Here is a 20,974-nt window from a genome sequence, read left to right as displayed (position 1 = left end):
GAATGGTTTCTTTTGTCTGGTTTACATCCTTTGGGGTCTTGTTAATTCTTTTCACTTTTCTATCTCACTCTTACTTTACACTTTCTATCAACACGATCTTTCAATTCTTCAGTTGGTATACTGGCTTTTATAGCAATGGTTGGAAATTCACCACTCTATTTATATGATTATAAGAAAACATCAATGCACAGACTATCCCTCGGGCACAATACTAATAATATGTGTATTGCAGATTGTCTTCATCTAAGTATACATACCAGTTAAAGCATCTAATAAATACTATTTCTTTGCAAAAAACTTTTGTTTACAGCCTTGAAAAAGTTACATATAGTAACGAAACACGTGTCGGCTGTCTTTGGTTGCTTCCACAACTGCTTCAATTGGCTGTCTTTAGTTGCCTTTAAACTGCTTCAATTTGGAAGGCTCTAGAATTAGGACCTTCTCTTTGGCGAATATATTTGTACACAGTATTTGAAGTGACGATTAATTCAACTTTGTAAAGAATTGCATTGAATTGTAAATTTTGATCTGCTTGAAAATTTTGATTATTGTGCTTTGAATTGCATACTTCATTTTAGCAATAATAAGAATCTCGAGCCAAATAATATTAAATTTTACCAGAAATACTCCTATATGATGTTTTCTTCTTTTCTTTATTGATTTATGTACCTTTTTGGTCTTCTAATTTGTGAAAACTATTACTCATGCAGAATCGATCAAATAGGCCATTTGTTCATATTTGATTACCATATGCCAAATTACTGCGCATTTAAATATTAGAGTGCCAAGATACTATTGTTTTCTAAACACCTGTACCAACAGGTGTTCTAGTAATACCTGTTTCTTTAACATCTTTGGCAGTGAGATGTTTTTGTTATCTTGAAGGGCACCGTCACTTTTATACAATTACGTACTAGAAACGGCCATGATTAATTTCATTCATAGAATATGATGTGCGACTGTTGTAACCACCACTGCCATCCCCTTTGATATTAAAAACTTTATTATGGGGAAAATACAATGCACATACTCTATTTGCGACGCATTGATATTAATTAAACGCGCAATTTTATAAATTCGAATTTTGGGCTCAAAAGGTAAAATAAAGTGGAGTTCAAGAGCAACAGCACAGAAAAACAGTTGTGTGTACCAGTTGTGGATATGGAAGATTTAATTATAGGGACAAAGAAAAACTACACAATTTTGTATTATTTTGGAATTTATAAATAAAGGAAATATGGGGCTAGTTAACTTGTTTAATGGTGGGCGTTGTTTTGTGTACACCGGACTATTCTACCGAAGCGGCCCAATAATGTTCCTGGAAAGGTGTGATGAGAATATCAAACAGGACGTGTATACCGAAAGAGACATTTTGAAACACGTTCGCTAATTTGAAATTCCTCTGAATTATATTCGTAATAAAGATCGATTGGACGGTTTATTACCCTGTGTAGGGCAAAGTACAGCTCAAAATGGCATGCTTAGAAGAGTCTAATTTGTACCATGTCACCATCAAGAATAAAATGTTTGTCCCTCGGTGCCCAATGTTGTCACATCTTAATGATGGCAGCCAATATCTCGTCTCAGGTCAAATTGCCCGCAAAGTCTAATTTTAAGTGCCCCTTCACATTTTGCACAACATAGCATTCGCTTTTCCAACGATATCACACACAGCTCATGTTGGGTGCCCACTCAGTTATAGACCAGTCTTGTTTTTTGCATTACAATTCCGAGACTTGTAGCCCTAGTTTTATACTTGGTTTAATAAGACTACAAATCCCAGAATTCTCCAAATGTGACTTTCCTAGTTGCATGTGTGTCACATTGTTCCCTTCCCGTGACACTTGCCTGCCGGGCTCCCTTACTGAACTCCTGGATGCTGAAGTCGCGGTCGAAGTATGACCGAATCAGAAAATAGTAGACACGGCTTCGGATCCAAAGCAACGGGTTGGGAATCCCCAGGACCACCAGCTTCTTTCTTTGTCCCCCATCCCCCGAGCTGTAATGTCGCAGCCCGGCTAAGGGCAGAACAGCGGGAGTTGGCGGGAGCAATTGGGAGCGGCTGGTCATCGGTGGCAAGACGCAGAAAGGCGCCTGCAGCCGGGGCAACAGCTGCCGCTGTACCGAGCGACCCACCCGGGACCAGCCCATGGACAGCGCCATGTTGGCGAACTTTCACCTCTGAACCTGCTAGGTCTCGGAAAGCAGGCTGCTTTAGAAGAAATATTCACACGCTATTTCGGTGAGCCACGCATGTGAGTAAGGGAGGGCTAAACAGATGCGGTCACATATAAAGACATGATGTTTCCTAAGTATGGCAAACACAAATGGAACACATCTGCTAATAAACCCCTTTATATTAACGGAGGAACTCCATTTTTTTCAAATAAAAAAAGGTGCGTTCTGAAAGAAGACTGCACATATTTTCTTTTAAAATATTTGATATACGTACTTCATAATATTTATAATATATATATATTTGATTTGTAATGAAAATGTTTGTTTTGTCAACAATTCGGACGCTTTAGACCCTTTTTCTTAATTATTACAGTAAGTCTGCGTTATTTCAAGATGTTTCAATATGGCCGCGAATATACACGTTTTTCAATGTAAAAGTCCGTGGGAATGAGTCTGTCGTTACAGTTCTGTCGTGAATCCTGCTATTCTGTTTTGGAGTAGGTTTCCTTGTCCGGTCTCTCGTCATGGCTGAAGATGTTCAGAAAGTCTCCTTGCTCCAGCTTTTTGGGATAGATAGGACCACCTTCTTACAAGACATCTATCCCCTGGTAAGGGTGGCGTATCCTCCTCTCACGACTTCCAGAATTCTGCTTCAAAACGAAACCTAGTTTGTGTAATAGAAATATCAGGTGCAGTGTTACTAACTTTTCGAGGCTGTGATGAGGGTCCTTAACATTTAAAAAAGGGATTACAATGAGACACTACGTCCCACCTTTTGTATTTGGTGCATAGCTGTCACGTTTGAAATTTTCTCATGTGTGACACTATGCATATTTTCAGGGTGATTATGTGTGACATTTCAATGCCTTAAGCTTGACATTTTTAGACACTCAATCATAATTAGAACAGGGCACTCGAGTGTGTGTAGTGAGATACATTTAAAAAAGTATCCCACATTTTGCAATTACGTAGCTTGGGAATATCCTTGAACAGTTCACTCTTTTCTAAAATGCCTATGCAAGTGGGTATCGTATTGTTTCCCCTCCCTAGCCTGCATGTGAGATTCTCCTACAGGACCGGAGGCTTCAGATTATTGCGTCACTTTCTTTACAGTTTAAATCACAGCAGCCAATGAAACGTATAGAAAAAATAAACTACATTTCCCATTATGATCTTACAACCCATCATATCCTGTCAGACCCTATAAGAGTCACCATCTCCTTCCCATGAGCCTCTTTCTTTGCTGCTCACGGCAGATATAAGTGCATGTTATTTTAATATATTTGCATTACATTGTGATATATGATTGTTAGTCCCACAAGCGTGTGTTTGTTGAGGGTTAATTGATTCTATATGCTTGTATTGCGCTCATGATTATTTGTATTTGTTATCTTTGAGCCGCGTTGTGTGAGCGAGACAGCCGCGCTTACTAGCATGAAATGTGATCCCGTTCGGGCAGGGGATAAAGAGGCTCCTGCTGGGAGCGTGAGTACCGCATTGCCATCGGTGGTGAATAATCGCTTAATTTGGCCGCTCGCTCCTCTCGCTTACCGTCAAGGCCTTCCCTCTTCGGCCAGAATACGGAGCAGAGCTTGTTTTCGTTCGACGTGTGTAGCCCATTTGGGTGTTTTTTTGGGGCTAAGTACGCCGCACGCGCCCCCTTCTTGTTCCAAGGCTCAGAAAGCCTGGAAAGTTCAACGACGAGCAGAGTTCTCTCTGTGACGCCTGACCGGTGTAACCAGAGTCGGCCCTTGGAGTGAGCACACGCTCCCTGATCAACTGTTGGCTCTTACAACCTAAATAGGGCTGAAATAATTTTGACTACAGCTACTGCTGAGGAGCTAGGTACTCGATTCTTTGCTTTATGTGCATGTGGGTTGGCTTCCCCTGACACCTCCAATACTTACCTTGCCTTATTCTACATTATTATATATTTGGCAAGAGTAAATTGTGTGCAGTGGAAGAGTGGGTTAGATATGAAGAAGAGGTTGAATCCTACCAGGATGGACAACAGGAATCTGTCCTAGAGAACAATATTGTTGACGCTCCGGACGCCGCAGTCCAGCAGTCGGTCAACAGTGCAATTGAGAATAAGGTTCCTAATACTGTGCAGCAAGCCTTGGCTTAAAACCTATTACTAAGCAGCTAGTAAGCTTTGCAAAGCGTCACGGGTCGCAAGCCCCAGTTGATCTTCAACCTGACAATCCGACTAACAAGCCAAAGTCAGGGCCATGGCCCCATGCAGACGCTTTAGTGAACCTGCCACAGGTGAATGCTCTTTTCATGGTTATTCCACACCCTCGACTACCGAAGGTGGGAAAGCGAAACTCAAACAAAGAGTATACACAGATACCGACACTACTGGTACGGATACGACTGATGAGGAGGCTCCTCCTAAGAAGAGATCTAGAAAGGCAGGCATTTTGGTGCCCTATATCACACCACAAAATTCAAATATACCTTTCACATTCAACCCGTCGGACATCATCCATCCCCGATCGTCGGATTGGGCTCCAGCTCCGGTGGTGGCAGACTATCTGCACAATAATCTTAGAAAGGTATTCGATAAGGAAGTGCGCAACAGGCTGCGCTCCGAGTGTCCTCGACCTGATATCACAGACAAGGTGGCAGGAACACCTGATATCGACGCCAGTCTCCTTACATTACTTAAAAAATTTGCGAAGGACCCCAAAAAAGGGATCGATCGCGCCTGTCAGGGCTGCCAGGACAAACTCTTAGATGTGACAGGGCCCTTGGCCAAAATACTGGAGATGGCCCTTGTAGCAAAAGAATCAACCACACCAGTGGATCCAGACGTCTTAGCGGGCTGGACACAGAGGGCAATATGCCTTTTAGGAAACGCAAATTGCGCCATCTCTACAGAAAGACGCTAATTTCTGCTGATGCGGATGGATTCAAATCTGACGGAGTTGGCATCGGCGGAACCTGGTCCACTTGCGGAGGGCAACCTCTTTGGAGAGAGATTTGTTAAAAACGTTTCAAAATATGTGGGCACCTGTACATCATTAGACAAAGCCCAATACGGAATAAAAAGTGTTTCAGGCGGGCCTTTTTAACAGGGCCAGGCAAAGCAGGGGATGCTCGCCAGGCCGTCAATACTACCAAGGTCCTCCTAGAGGAGACTACGGACGCAGTAGAGGTGACTGGGACTCCACCAGAGGCGCAACCTTCTACCCCAGAAGACAAAGATTTAATAAGCGTTGTTTCAATAGGGGTGGACACCGTGCTGGGTTCCAAGCCCAAAACTCTGCAGGTAAGAGTTACCAAAATGTCTCAGGTACCATTGGGGGGTCATACTCAATTCTTCAGTCACAATTGGGGAATGTTGTTACATGATGCATGGATTTTGCAGACTATTCATGGGTTTCACCTAGAATTTGATCAAACACCATTCCAAGACACTCAGCCAGGACAACTCAGTTTTTCCCAACAAGAGTGTGCTTTTATAGATGCAGAAATAGAAGAATTGCTGCAGAAAGGCGCGATTGCTTACTGTGACAACGGACCTCGCGAGTTCTGCAGCAATGTCTTCTTAGTACAGCAGAAGGGTGGTGGTCACAGGTTAGTATTAAACCAGAGAGAGTTCAATCAGTTTATGACCTACAAACATTTCAAGATGGAGAGTATCCACCTTCTAGCAGATTTACTAAAGAAAGGAGACTGGATGGTCAGATTAGACTTAAAGGATGCCGACCTGACGATTCCAGTTTACCCTCCCCATCGTCGCTTCCTGCAGTTCCGATGGCGGAACCGATGGTTGGAGTATTTGGTCCATCCTTTCGGGCTTCCTCGGCTCCTTGGTGCTTCACCAAGGTAATGAAACCGGTGATAGCTCATCTACAAGAACAGGGCATCCGCATGACAGTGTATCTGGACGATATACTTATCATGGCACAGACTCAGTCCTTACCATTCAACACTTACAAATGATCATTTCCCTTTTGCAGAACTTGGGGTTTGTGATCAACGAACCCAAGTCGTCCCTTTGTCCCTCTCAGACAGTGGACTTTCTGGGTTTTGTCATAGATTCACAGATAGCTCAATTAAGCCTTCCCCGCTCGAAGTTACGGGACCTCAAGAAGGAGCTTACAGCGGTGCTAACCAAGCAGACAGTCTCCTTAAGGACAATTGCCAGAATAGTGGGGCGATTGGCATCTTCCATAGTGGTGATCTTCCTGGGCCCTCTCCATTACCGGGCCCTTCAAAGACTAAAAATCCAACACCTTCAAAAGGGTCTGTCTTATACAGATCTGGTTCCTCTGTCCCAGAAAGTACAGGAGGAGATGCAGTGGTGGTTGGGCCGCGTGGAACGGTAGAGCTATCTTCGGTTTCCAACCAGAGATTATTATAGAATCAGACGCAAGCCCTTGGGGCTAGGGAGCACGTTGCGGAGGAAGGTGGTTCCTTCGGGAACTAGATCTACATATCAATTGTCTGGAATTGTTAGCGAGGTCGTTTGTGATTCGGACACTCTCTCCCAAACAAGCCTCATGTTGCATCTTCCTCAGGATGAACAATATATCAGGAGGGAGAGATATCAATAAGTTGGGGGGTACGAGGTCGTCTCTTCTAGTAGAGATAACAAAGGACTTTTGGCACTATGGTCTGAGTCAGCAGATATCGGTCACAGCAGAATACATTCCGGGACAGTCGAACACTGTGGCGGACTGGGATTCCAGGTATCTGAAGGACTACAGCGATTGGGAACTCCAACCTCAAATACTCCAATGGTTGCAGGCAGTATGGGGTCCTTGCAGGATAGATCTTTTTGCGTCCAGACAGAACCGGCAATTGCAAATGTTCCTCAGCTGGAGGCTGGACCCTTTAGCAAAGGCAACAGATGCCTTTTCTCAGGACTGGTCAGTGGGCCTGAATTCTGCTTTTACCCCTTTCATCCTGATTCCCAGAGTGAAGACACAGATAACCTGTCAACAGGCCGAGGTGATATTGGTGACCACCCTGTAGAGGTCCCAGCCCTGGTTCCCAATACTATTGGAGATGAGCTGCGACTTCCCCACGAGGCTTCTCTGGTCTCAGACGATGCTCCATGGCCCTCCTGGAGAACTGCACCCGATGGTGACATCGGAGCACTTGTCCCTGATGGTATGGAAGCTTTCCAGCAAAAATGGGAAATGCCAGGTTTTTCGGACTAGGCTTCCGCATTCATTAATCAAGCCTGGGCCCCTTCCACAAGGAAAAGATACTCTTCAGCTTGGAAAGGCTGGGTACGTTGGTGCTTGGAACGGCACGTGGATCCCGTGGGGCCAGAATTATCCCATGTTGTGAACTTCATGTCAGATAAAGCTTCGGAAGGTTTAGCGTACCGTTCAGTCAATAACTTCAGATCGGCAGGCCATACACAGGTGGATGGTAAGCCAGTGGGTATGCATCCAGTCGTGTGTAAATTATTAAAAGGAATCAGAGTAGCTAATTCTCCTAAACCAAAGTATTCCTCTTTGTGGGATGTTTCACTGGTTCTATCTCTATTTGACAAGTGGCCGACTAATAATCTGTTATCCAGGAAACAGTTGTCAGCTAAGCTGGCTATGCTGTTGTGCTTATCTGCCTGCAGACGCTCTTCAGATGTGAGAGCCCTGGGCCTTACAGGTAGAGTATTTACTCCGGAAGGTGTTTATTTCAATATTACTTAGTTATGTGTAGTTCAGTGTCTTAAAGTCTATGAAGAAGGCACACGGTCCTTGCGACCAAAAGGTTCAATGTAATTATTGATTGCCTTACAAAAAACGTTTAAGCCGGTTACAGCAGTTATGATAGCCAGATGGTTGAAATCAGTCATGCAAGAGGCTGGTATTAATACCCAGATCTTTGGTGCACATTCTGTTTGTGGTGCCATGGCATCCAAGACTTTTATGTTGGATTCAACTGTTCAAGATATTATGAGATCTGCTGATTGGTCATCAGAGTCTACGTTTAAGCAATTTTATTATAAACCGGTGGGTGATATGTCTACAGTAGTTTTTGATAAGTGTTAAACGAGCAATAATCCGAAGCCTCCGGTCCTGTAATAGAATAAAGAATTTGCTAGCATTCGTGCCAAGAATTTTCAATTGTATTAAGGACAAAGAGGCGAGGATTATCCCACATGGTTATATTTCAATGATTTGTAATAAAATACCCGCCGGTTTGTAATATGTATTCTATTTAACAGAAGTTACGGGTTTCCTTATGTTTCATTTATTTCAGGTTCAGAAAAGAAGACTGAATAGGTGTTCTTCTGATTGAAGAAGATATGACGTTCCTACTTTGGTTATGGTTCTTCCACGTTGGAGTTTGAAACTTTGGATTTGAATTAATGTTCGAACTTGGACTAAAAGACTCGAGCAAAGAAAGAGGCTCATGGGAAGGAGATGGTGACTCTTACAGGGTCTGACGGGATATGATTGGTTGTAAGAGCATCATGGGAAATGTTGTTTATTTTTTTTATACGTTTTCCTCGGCTGCTGTGATTTAAACAGTAAAGAAAGAGAAGAAATAATCCTCGCCTCTGTGTCCCTAATAGAATTGAAAATTCTTGTCGCGAATGCTGGCAAATCTTTTATTCATCCAGTCATTCGGATCTGGTAAGCATCTAAAGATGCAGTTGTCCATAGATGTGGGAATATTTTAGAGAGGTGTAGTCAGACCGTGAGCAGTAAAGGAACTGAAGGAATGGATTAACCTTATGTAGGAAGGTGGATATCTGACTATGGTTACCCCCAAATTTTTGCCTAGTGTCTAGCTGGTTTTTCGACTTAGTTGGCCTGAGATCCTGCCATTCAGGCTCTCAGGCTATCTGCTCTCTCTGTAAAATGGACTCCATGTACCCTAGGTACATACCCAATTGGTTGGATCACCCTGTCAGCCCCTGTACCAGTGTACACTAGGTACCCAGGGCATTGGTGTATCCAAGGCCTGCCAGGGGCTGAAGCATGTATTATGCCACCCCAGGCTTGGCCTAACAATCTGACACAACTGGCTGATCACTCAGCTGGGGTAAGTTGGTGTAATCACCTCTTACTTAGGTGTAGTATACCTATACCTAAACTTAAATGGGACACCTGGTAACCTATAAGTCACTCCTATGGCAGGCCTTAACAATCCTGAAGGCAGAGTGCTTGGTTCCATGTGAGATGGTGCTCTGGCATGAGCTGAGCCTGTCTGCAGTGGTCGGAACAACTTCCTTCTACTGTTTCCAGATATCGTCATACCATATACTCTTAAGTGCATTATGAACCTCGCGGTTAAATGCTATCTTTGGTTTGGCTTTATCAAAACATGTCGAGTAAGGTGTCATACGAATTGGAATACTAACCCCTCGCCAATTCTGGCGACGGGGTTAGCATTCCACCCTTCTAGAGGGACACGACATGTACAGTGCCTGAAACCCGGGTAAAATCAGACATAGCCTCAGCTCCACAAAATGGATGCTGCCACCACAGACACAAGTCTGCCCTCCTGCTGCTGGGAGTCCTTCCAGCTTGGGAGGTGTGGACAAAGGGTTTCCTGCCAGGGGAGGTGCGTGCACCACCCCAGACAGGATTTTGTGTATTGGTCAGGTAGGGCTTGAAAGAAACCAGACATGCCTGTGGCTCACAAGGAGCCTCGGTGCATATGCCAGTTCAAACCGGTCCTGGGGCACACCAGTCCCGGGCCTGGGGCGAGCTGGACAAAGGATTGGGGGTGTAACCACCCCCCTTCCTGGTCCCACCCATAGGGAGGGACCTAGCAGGTAGTCCGGCCCCTAGAATCCGAATAAAGGTAGGAGCTGTGTCCTAAGACTTCAGACATCCTGGAATCAACTTGAAACTAAGAAGAAGACGGGAACTTCGACATTCTGCTGCACAGAAGACTGAAGAAAATCTCCCCTGTGGTCAGGGAGTGACCACCTTGCTAACGCAAGCACCATCCAGCGAATCACCGTCTGCTTTGCCGCCGCCTCCCGCCGGAGCCCGAGCCCAGAGACTGACAAGACCTGGACCTCCAGACCTCTCACCGCCCGATCCACAGTCCCTGAAAAGAGGAGACCCGTGGAGGCACCGAGACACGTGGAGCCAGCCATCTTGGAACGACTACGACAAGCTGACAAGTGCAACAACCGAGGCTCCCTCCAAGTTGTGCTTTGGGTCCTGAGAAGCCCAACCCTCGAGCAGCATCTGCACCAAAGGTGAGCCCTCCAGCATCTCCACGATCTGCGTGGGGCCCTTCTGCATTTTGCCACTCGACGCGCCTAACCGGTTGCTGGCCCGCTGGCTAGTGGCCATCTTGGCGACGAAATCTACGACAAACACCGCTGGTCTGGTTGCTCCAGACTGGCCCTTGCTCCCCTCCAAAGGAGCAGTTCCTCTGACCTTGCTGGTCAGAACCATCAGCTTAAACTCCTTGCCTACAACAATTGCTTTTGCCAAGGCTTGTTTGCTTCGATCAAGTCGCCGACACCGCCGACAGCGAGAGCCTGCGTGGGACAGCTCGTGACTCGACTCCTGGACGTCGTTGACCTTCAGGGACCACGTGGCTGCGGAGACAAGCTACCCCTCATCACCTGTTTGCACCCGACATTGCCTGGTACCCACCTGGTGCCACGCTGGTCACTGGCTAGTGACTGTGAACACTGTCCCCTCTGCTTACAGGTCTTCAACATCTCCGATCCACTCTTGGATCCACTGCATCTCTCCCGGACCGACCGCCTGCAGCATCTTTGTCTTCAAGCTCCACGGAACAGATAGAAGAAACCCGACGCACTTTGAGGCCTATGCACCCGCTTCCTGTGGGTGAGGTAAAGCTGGTACTCCGGTGCCCATGTGTAGTAATACATCTCTAGTGCCTGTGTTCCAAATCTTAAGTTCCTAGTCAACCCGGAAGATCTCCTTTGCAGTAACTTTGTACTTTTTACGCACCCATTGAAACCTATGGGAGCACGCGTGTGACTATTTGCTCTGCACACGCCACCCGTGGACCTCCTGGTCACTAACTGACGTTAGCTCCTTGTAGGCCCAGCGATTCTAGAGGCCCTAGGCCTTTTCCCTTTTCTGTTCGTGGTACTTATACCACTATTTTAGTATATGGTTCGAGTGGCCACCAGGGCCTATCCATATAAAGTGCAACTTCTGTGTATTCTGTGATAATCTTGTTTGACGATTTGTGCTCCTGTGCTCATAAAGAGACTAGGGGTTACTTTGAGAAATAAATACATATATATTTTGAATATATATCTGTGTGGTGTCCTTTCATTGGTATAAAAGGGGGTTACTATTGGTAAAACAGCCTGCTTAACACGCTTCACGAGTTTAGCCTCAAAGACTGCTTAGCCTACGCTACCACTAGGGCAGCTAGTCCGAAAAGGTTGACTTACAACCACACCATAAGGGTTGCTTGGCATGGTACAAGGTGATCACTTTAACTAGTGAGCATCATATACCAGGCCAACTTCTCACATTGGTGAGCAGCGGTTGGATTTGAGCTTGCTGTGTTTTACCATTGTAATCTCTTGGTTACCAATTGAAAGATCACATAGGTACCTGTAGGTACATATAAAACAAGATTAGATATACTTAAGTTCTACTGAACTTAGTTGTTGTAGAGCAAAGGGAGTAGCACACCCTGACTACAACTACTAGATAGGTTTAGTAGGTAAACCCAAGTGTAGGTAGATTGCAACACATCCACCCACACTTAAGAGCAATGGCCGGGGCAGAGGGGTCCACTGTACCCATCTCTGTTGAGAGTGACCCCCAGAGGGCACCATCCAGCTTTGCTACCCTTAATCAGAATGAGCTCAGGCATTTGGCAACTCTTAGAGGCCTTAAACAGCCCAAGAACCCAAACTCTGCTGAGCTCAGAGAGCTCTTACAGAATGATGAGAATCAGAGAGCACTCAAGAAAGCTTCCCAGTTAGCCCCCTTAGGGACAGGAACAGGAGGCCCCCCTTCTGAAGATGCCACTGAAGTACCCCTTCCCAATAGTCACCCCTTAGATGGGATGCCTACCACAGAGGAAGAAAGTGATGGGGATACAGATGTGAGTGGGGATGAAGGGAGAACTAGCCCAGTGCCAAGTGTTATACTTGGCCCAGCTAAACTAAGGCTATTGGGGACTGACAGTGGGTTCACCCCATTGGATCTCCCCAGTGGACTTAACACAGGGCTTGGAAGGCAAAGGAATCGCTCAGGTGACTCCAATGCTTCCCATGGCTCTAGAGGCTCTCAAGGTCACTCCAGAAGGAGACTGACCACCCCTCAGAGGAGGGAACATGAGGCCAGAATGCAGGAAGCCCAGCTGAGGATCAGGAAGCAGGAGCTAGAAGTAGCCCTGATGGAAGAAAAACTGAGCAAGGCTAGGCAGCATAGAGAGAGTGGGTCTATACCCACTGGTGGCAGCAATGTCCCTAGGGACAAAGATAGGGTCTTTGACAATAGGAACCTGTCCAAGATTGTGCCCCCCTACAAAAGTGGGGATGACATCCACAAATGGATGACTGCTCTTGAGAGAGCCTGCAAAGTGCAGCAGGTTCCTGAAGACCAGTGGGCAGCAATCTTATGGCTCTCCTTTGAGGGGAGAGGCAGAGATAGACTCCTCACTGTTAGAGAAGAGGATGTCAGAAATTACAGAGTCCTGAAGAGTGTCCTAGTTGATGGGTTAGGCTTAACCACTGAACAGTACAGGTTAATGTTCAGAGACACCCAGAAGACACAGACTCAGGACTGGTCTGAATATGTGGAATGTGCCACTAAGGCTTTGGAGGGTTGGTTGCTGGGAAGTAAGGTGTCTGATTATACAGGATTGTACAATTTGATGATGAGAGAGCAGATTTTAAGTAATTGTCAAAACCAGCTTCTCCATCAACACCTGGTAGACTCAGATTTGACCTCTCCCCAAGAATTGGGAAAGAGGGCAGATAAATGGGTCAGGACCAGGATCAGGCCTAAAAACCAGGGTGGTGACCAAAAGAAAGATACCACCAAGCCTCAAGAGAAGGGTGGGGATAAAGAAAAAGAGAAACCTTCCTCAGGGCCCCAAAACTCCACACAGGGTGGTGGGTCCCAAGCTCCCTCCTCTACCACAGCTAAAAAGCCCTACTGCCATGAGTGTAAAACTCCTGGGCATTGGAAAACTGACAGCGGTTGCCCAAGGGCTAAAAACAAAACTGTTCCTCCAATTACTCCTGTCACACCACCTATTACTGTCAGCAGTAATCCCCCAGGTGGTGGGAGTGCCCCCAGAAATCTGGGTGGGTTTACTTGGGGAACACAGGGGGACCCTGGCTTAGCCAATTCCCCTACAGCAACCACTCTTGTCTGTGATGGTGGCATGGGATTTGCCAACTTCACTGCCTGTCCCAACACTTTGGGTAGGTACAGACAGGAGCCCTACATCAATGGTACAAAAGCTGAGGCCTACAGAGACACTGGGGCTAGCATCACAATGGTGGCCCATTGGCTAGTTCCCTCTGAGCAGCTTTTGCCCGGTTTCTCCTACCAGGTGACTAACATTGATGGCAAACAGAACAGTCATCCCATGGCAGAGGTATGTCTCAGCTGGGGAGGGGTCACTGGCCCTAAAAGGGTAGCAGTGTCCCCAACCTTGCCTGTAGACTGCTTACTGGGGAATGACTTAGAACTCTCAGCTTGGGCTGGAGTTGAACAAGACACCCATTTTAAAATGGTAGGCCTTTCACAAAAGGGTAGGGGGGTTGTGCCATTCACAACCCCTGTCCAAATAGATTTCCTCCCTGAAAAGGTTGGAAGGGCAGTGGTAGCCACAGCCCAGGCACAGACAGACTTCCCTGTAGGGACTGGCAGAGCTGTGACAGTCACAGCTCAAACACAAACTGAGTGCCCCCCTGAAAAGGTTGGCAAGGCTGTAATGGTCTCAGCCTATACTCAGACTGACATAGGTGTAGTGAAGCCTGAAACAATGGATCACTCCACACAAACTGAGAGTAGTGGGGAGGAAGAAAAGTCTCCCTCTCCCCAGACATTAGGAAAAGGTCAGCCTCCTCAGGGATCTGACCTCACCCCTTGTGAAGGAACTGCCCCAGAGGTAGCCAGGCCTGGCCTGGCAGAGCCTCTGATGTCAGTGGCCCCTTCCAAGGTGGGATCCAGTCTGGTGCAGGTAGCCTGCCTCTCTCTACCCTGCCTCAGTCAGCCCAGGGCTGCAGAGGTCAGGGAGGCCAGTGGACCCCCAGAGGGCCCCTGTCCACAAGAACCCCCCCATCAAAAGAATGAGGATTGCCTGGCTAGTAGCCCTAGTCAGGTGATGGGTAAAAACATTCCTGAGGGATCTCCTTTACAGGTAGTTAGGGACCTCCCCCAGGGGGATTCTGTTGGGCACAGGCAAACATGGGACCTTAGGGCCCCAAACCTGACCTGTCCCTCCAGTAAGCCCACAAAAGGGACCCAGCCTCCAGCTTTAGGTAGCCAGAGGCTGACCCTGAGAGCACAGTGCAACTCAGTTAAAGGAAGAAAGGCATCCATGGTGGAGGATGATTGGAGGAAGCTGAGGCCTCACTTTGAGGACACTCACTTCAGTACTCCATCTCAACACCAGCCTTTTACTTTGCCAAGACACACCACAGGTAGAGATTCCCTATGGTGGAGACCCTCTGATACCCTTAGGGTGAGGGATTGCTTAGTGGACCATGAGACAGGGGGTAACCATGCCAGTGCTGGTTCCTCCTTATATGGCCACTTGGGCAATATAGGCTTACCTGGTCAAGGTCAGCCTTATCTCCCTTCGTTTGGGGGGGGGTTGTGTAGGAAGGTGGATATCTGACTATGGTTACCCCCAAATTTTTGCCTAGTGTCTAGCTGGTTTTTCGACTTAGTTGGCCTGAGATCCTGCCATTCAGGCTCTCAGGCTATCTGCTCTCTCTGTAAAATGGACTCCATGTACCCTAGGTACATACCCAATTGGTTGGATCACCCTGTCAGCCCCTGTACCAGTGTACACTAGGTACCCAGGGCATTGGTGTATCCAAGGCCTGCCAGGGGCTGAAGCATGTATTATGCCACCCCAGGCTTGGCCTAACAATCTGACACAACTGGCTGATCACTCAGCTGGGGTAAGTTGGTGTAATCACCTCTTACTTAGGTGTAGTATACCTATACCTAAACTTAAATGGGACACCTGGTAACCTATAAGTCACTCCTATGGCAGGCCTTAACAATCCTGAAGGCAGAGTGCTTGGTTCCATGTGAGATGGTGCTCTGGCATGAGCTGAGCCTGTCTGCAGTGGTCGGAACAACTTCCTTCTACTGTTTCCAGATATCGTCATACCATATACTCTTAAGTGCATTATGAACCTCGCGGTTAAATGCTATCTTTGGTTTGGCTTTATCAAAACATGTCGAGTAAGGTGTCATACGAATTGGAATACTAACCCCTCGCCAATTCTGGCGACGGGGTTAGCATTCCACCCTTCTAGAGGGACACGACATGTACAGTGCCTGAAACCCGGGTAAAATCAGACATAGCCTCAGCTCCACAAAATGGATGCTGCCACCACAGACACAAGTCTGCCCTCCTGCTGCTGGGAGTCCTTCCAGCTTGGGAGGTGTGGACAAAGGGTTTCCTGCCAGGGGAGGTGCGTGCACCACCCCAGACAGGATTTTGTGTATTGGTCAGGTAGGGCTTGAAAGAAACCAGACATGCCTGTGGCTCACAAGGAGCCTCGGTGCATATGCCAGTTCAAACCGGTCCTGGGGCACACCAGTCCCGGGCCTGGGGCGAGCTGGACAAAGGATTGGGGGTGTAACCACCCCCCTTCCTGGTCCCACCCATAGGGAGGGACCTAGCAGGTAGTCCGGCCCCTAGAATCCGAATAAAGGTAGGAGCTGTGTCCTAAGACTTCAGACATCCTGGAATCAACTTGAAACTAAGAAGAAGACGGGAACTTCGACATTCTGCTGCACAGAAGACTGAAGAAAATCTCCCCTGTGGTCAGGGAGTGACCACCTTGCTAACGCAAGCACCATCCAGCGAATCACCGTCTGCTTTGCCGCCGCCTCCCGCCGGAGCCCGAGCCCAGAGACTGACAAGACCTGGACCTCCAGACCTCTCACCGCCCGATCCACAGTCCCTGAAAAGAGGAGACCCGTGGAGGCACCGAGACACGTGGAGCCAGCCATCTTGGAACGACTACGACAAGCTGACAAGTGCAACAACCGAGGCTCCCTCCAAGTTGTGCTTTGGGTCCTGAGAAGCCCAACCCTCGAGCAGCATCTGCACCAAAGGTGAGCCCTCCAGCATCTCCACGATCTGCGTGGGGCCCTTCTGCATTTTGCCACTCGACGCGCCTAACCGGTTGCTGGCCCGCTGGCTAGTGGCCATCTTGGCGACGAAATCTACGACAAACACCGCTGGTCTGGTTGCTCCAGACTGGCCCTTGCTCCCCTCCAAAGGAGCAGTTCCTCTGACCTTGCTGGTCAGAACCATCAGCTTAAACTCCTTGCCTACAACAATTGCTTTTGCCAAGGCTTGTTTGCTTCGATCAAGTCGCCGACACCGCCGACAGCGAGAGCCTGCGTGGGACAGCTCGTGACTCGACTCCTGGACGTCGTTGACCTTCAGGGACCACGTGGCTGCGGAGACAAGCTACCCCTCATCACCTGTTTGCACCCGACATTGCCTGGTACCCACCTGGTGCCACGCTGGTCACTGGCTAGTGACTGTGAACACTGTCCCCTCTGCTTACAGGTCTTCAACATCTCCGATCCACTCTTGGATCCACTGCATCTCTCCCGGACCGACCGCCTGCAGCATCTTTGTCTTCAAGCTCCACGGAACAGATAGAAGAAACCCGACGCACTTTGAGGCCTATGCACCCGCTTCCTGTGGGTGAGGTAAAGCTGGTACTCCGGTGCCCATGTGTAGTAATACATCTCTAGTGCCTGTGTTCCAAATCTTAAGTTCCTAGTCAACCCGGAAGATCTCCTTTGCAGTAACTTTGTACTTTTTACGCACCCATTGAAACCTATGGGAGCACGCGTGTGACTATTTGCTCTGCACACGCCACCCGTGGACCTCCTGGTCACTAACTGACGTTAGCTCCTTGTAGGCCCAGCGATTCTAGAGGCCCTAGGCCTTTTCCCTTTTCTGTTCGTGGTACTTATACCACTATTTTAGTATATGGTTCGAGTGGCCACCAGGGCCTATCCATATAAAGTGCAACTTCTGTGTATTCTGTGATAATCTTGTTTGACGATTTGTGCTCCTGTGCTCATAAAGAGACTAGGGGTTACTTTGAGAAATAAATACATATATATTTTGAATATATATCTGTGTGGTGTCCTTTCATTGGTATAAAAGGGGGTTACTATTGGTAAAACAGCCTGCTTAACACGCTTCACGAGTTTAGCCTCAAAGACTGCTTAGCCTACGCTACCACTAGGGCAGCTAGTCCGAAAAGGTTGACTTACAACCACACCATAAGGGTTGCTTGGCATGGTACAAGGTGATCACTTTAACTAGTGAGCATCATATACCAGGCCAACTTCTCACACCTTATCAGATGGAGACGAATAAAGTTAAAGACTCATGGCAAAGCCAATCTTTCTGTCTTTTATATATGACACGATCAGTATAAGCTTCTTTCTCACTGAACAGACTTAGCCTGTGTGAAAGCAGTGTGTTCAACCCCCCCTCCCCATACAACGATTACAGTAAACACAGAGGTAGTAGTGCACACACTCAAAATTGCAAGTCGAAACTCAGACAAAGTACATTGTCCACGAATAAGATTTTAATATTTATATTATATTTGTTATAACATGCTTAGTTTTATTGATATATTGTTATGGTTTTAATTAGTCTAAACAATAAAGATTAACTCACTGTTGTGCTGGGAATAAGCAATGTATTTGTATGTTTGAGTTGAATAAAAGTAGCTTCACATGACAGGATCTTTCACCACAGGTCTCCGTGGTAGTTGCTAACTTTGATGTTTGAATCAGTTCTAAGCAAAACAATCTTTGAAAATGGTCGTTCACCAATCTTCTTTGTTAGAAACACAGCTAATTTTAATACTCTGTAAAGGCATTTTCATGGTTGCTTGTTCAATTCAGGTTGCCAGCCCATGTTTTCAGTTCTGAGATTTGATAAATGGACATCAGGTGTATCAATTTGTTTTCAGTATAGGTTAATCAAGACTAAAGTTGCCAGAATGCCATAGGAATTGAAAGCAAAGTCCAGAGCTGTAAACAAGGTGGCATGCTCACATAGATTGATCCTGCACAGTTATAGTATCTCCAAAACAAATCCTCAAAAGATGTCCGCTATATTCTAGAAGAGAAAATAGCATACATCTCCTTAGTGATTATTTAAGAACTCTGAGAGATATGATGTTTAATGCCAAACTGCCTGTATTGATTTATCTTGAGTTTCTGCTGCGAATCTCTGAAGCAAAAGTGTGGTTATTTCTAATTACCAATTTGTTCTCTGATTATTTGTCATTATGTCTTAATTTTGAAGGGCGTTTAATTCCTTGAGGAATGAGGTTGATATGAAAAAGAGGAAAAGCACACAAAGCAGATTTGTATTGCGAGTGTAGTTTCATGTGGAATGTGTCTTTTTATTCTTTAAAGTGTAATGGATGGGGCGTGGCCAAAGTGGCGGATGGCTAGGATGTCTTTCAGGATCCCTCCGAGATGCGGGCAAAACAAGCCCTTTATTTAGACCGACTGCACCTCACACACAACTCTGACACAGTGCCGCTGCTTGTGGAGATCGGGACGTCCGCTGGTAGAGCGCAAACAGGCCCGGATCTGGCGTAACACCGGCACCCAGAGGACAATCAGAGTGGGAGGCCAGAGGCCTGGGTACTGCCTTCTGCGTGGTGACTGGAATACACCCAGCCTCCACGGCTCCCACCGATCAGTGGGGAGCCTTTTGTACCGCTTTGTTCGCCATAAGTTGGCAGGGTATGCTCAGACGTGAGTCCCTTGCTCACTTTGCCACTGGATTCAAGCAAGCCTGGCTGAAGACGGCTGAAATGCCAGAAACCGGTCCTAGGAAGCTTGTTTCCGGTCCAGGGAAGGCATGGCTTGGCAGTTCGGGCTGGACTGTTCCCATGAGGCACAGGGTCAGACTGATTTGCATATGGCCATGTCTGAACTGGGTTGGCAGAGTGGGCTAAAGAACGGTGTTGGATCAAACCCAGATCTGTTGACTGGGTGTGAGTGTTTGATTGGTTCTGATGCTCCGTCCATCACCACCCCCTTTTGTACCGATCAGTGGGGAGTCGACGGCCACGGTAGAGTGTCGCTTCTGGTGCGGAGAGTGCCCCCCTACCTGGATTGCTGTGCCGGGGGGCTTGAAGGTGAACTTGTGGGACTGCGGAGGCGGCAGCCGAGGGCTCGGCAGGGCTTAGAAGTCTGGGATGTATCGCAGATCGTCCCTGCTGCCCACCTGGCTAGCGGCGGGCCTGGTGAGGCTGATGAAAGGCCCGCGTGGTGGGAGATGTGCTTCGGGTCCCTGCAGCCCAAGGTAGATCCATAGCAGCAGCGGGCCCTGAACCGCAGACGATGCTCAAGGACCCATCTGTGGGGCCCCAGCATCGAGAGACGCAGAGCTAGCAAAGGGCCGGTCATCCCTAAACCTCCACCTTTGACCCACCGTGCTGTCACTGCCGGAGGCCCAGTCTCCCTTTGTGGGTGCTCATCCTGACACCTCACGCCGGAGGGGGAGAGGCAGGGGGGGCGGTTGCTGTGTAGGCGAGGCCCTCTGGCTGGAGAGTATGGGTGAATAGTGAGTGTGCTTCTTGGCGGTCCTCCCCAGGCCCGGTAGCCCCTGCTGCATTGTTACTCAGTCAGGAGAAATACCTCAAGAGCATAACAGGGCCCAAAGAAGCAAGTGACTCAGACACTCAGTCACTGTACCCCACACTAAGGAACGCTTCGCTCCCTTGGCAAGCAGCCCCAGGCGTGTTTGAATAGAATCAGCAGTCTGGCGAAACTCACCAAGTCGAGGCAGACGGGGCCCTTACCCACCTTGGGTAACTGCGAGTGGTGAAAGCAAGCCTGGAAAAATCAGCTCACTGCTGGGAACCAGGCCAGTGATCTACAATGTCTAGAGACGAGAAGGGCCAGAGAGCCAGCTTCTGGAGCGGGCGAGGTTCCCCCGGCGGATCCCCAATTCAAAGCTGCAACATAGCAGTGAATAGGTCCGAAAAAGACAGCTCCCTAAAGGATATGTTCGGAAAGCAGGGGGGCACTGCTCACGAGGACAAACATGCAGAACTGGCCAGCGACAATAGAACGTATTCAGATGATGGAGAGGGTCCAGAGACCAAAGCCTTCCTAGAGCCACTCTTCACCTCCTTACGGGGAGACCTGCACACCATGAAAGCTGAGCTGGCAGTGGATCTCCGGGAGGCCTGGCGAGATATCGAGGAGGTGGGCGACATGGTGGCTGCTCCAGAGGACAAAGCATGAGTCGAGGAGAAGAATTGGAATGGCTGAAGCAGGAAGTTCTGCGACTTAAGAAACAACATCTGGACCTCCAGGGACACAACAAGGGTCTAGAGAACCGTTCAAGATGGAACAACATCTACATCAAGGGGATGCCATTGACACCGGAGGGGTCAAACCTCTGGGATTACGACACGGACCTCTTTCGCCATATCCTGGGGCAAACAGATGAGACGGCTCTGCAGCTGGACTTAGCCCACCAGGTCGTACCCCCTAGAACAGGCAACATCCCCTCTGCGGCCATCCTGGTATGTGTGCACGATTTTCAAATAAAGGAAGACAGGAAAGCAAGAGAAGCACATCCCAGTTTTGAG

At 47.8% G+C, this 20,974-nt stretch overlaps 2 protein-coding genes across 5 annotated transcripts in view; one reads left to right on the top strand and one right to left on the bottom strand.

The window, feature by feature from the left end:
• MAIP1 (matrix AAA peptidase interacting protein 1) overlaps positions 1-2,163 on the bottom strand; it is a 155,930-nt gene extending 153,767 nt beyond the window's left edge. Inside the window, exon 1 of the mRNA XM_085648690.1 lies at positions 1,849-2,163. Within this exon, the coding sequence (XP_085504816.1) occupies positions 1,849-2,163 (315 nt within the window). The remainder of the gene's footprint in view (positions 1-1,848) is intronic.
• The window catches only part of TYW5 (tRNA-yW synthesizing protein 5), a 148,907-nt gene continuing 130,044 nt past the window's right edge, over positions 2,112-20,974 (top strand). For 2 of the 4 annotated variants that reach the window (XM_085648688.1, XM_085648687.1), the window contains exon 1: positions 2,633-2,786. In XM_085648688.1, coding sequence (XP_085504814.1) covers positions 2,703-2,786 — 84 coding nt within the window. In that variant the 5' untranslated portion in view covers positions 2,633-2,702. Of the gene's footprint in view, positions 2,256-2,632; positions 2,787-20,974 lie in introns of those variants that run through there. The other 2 variants (XM_085648689.1, XM_085648686.1) reach the window with 2 other exon arrangements.

Source organism: Triturus cristatus, chromosome 3_2, assembly GCF_964204655.1.
Source record: "Triturus cristatus chromosome 3_2, aTriCri1.1, whole genome shotgun sequence".
In the NCBI taxonomy this organism is placed as follows: Eukaryota; Metazoa; Chordata; class Amphibia; order Caudata; family Salamandridae; genus Triturus; species Triturus cristatus.
This window is presented reverse-complemented; position numbering and strand designations above follow the sequence as displayed.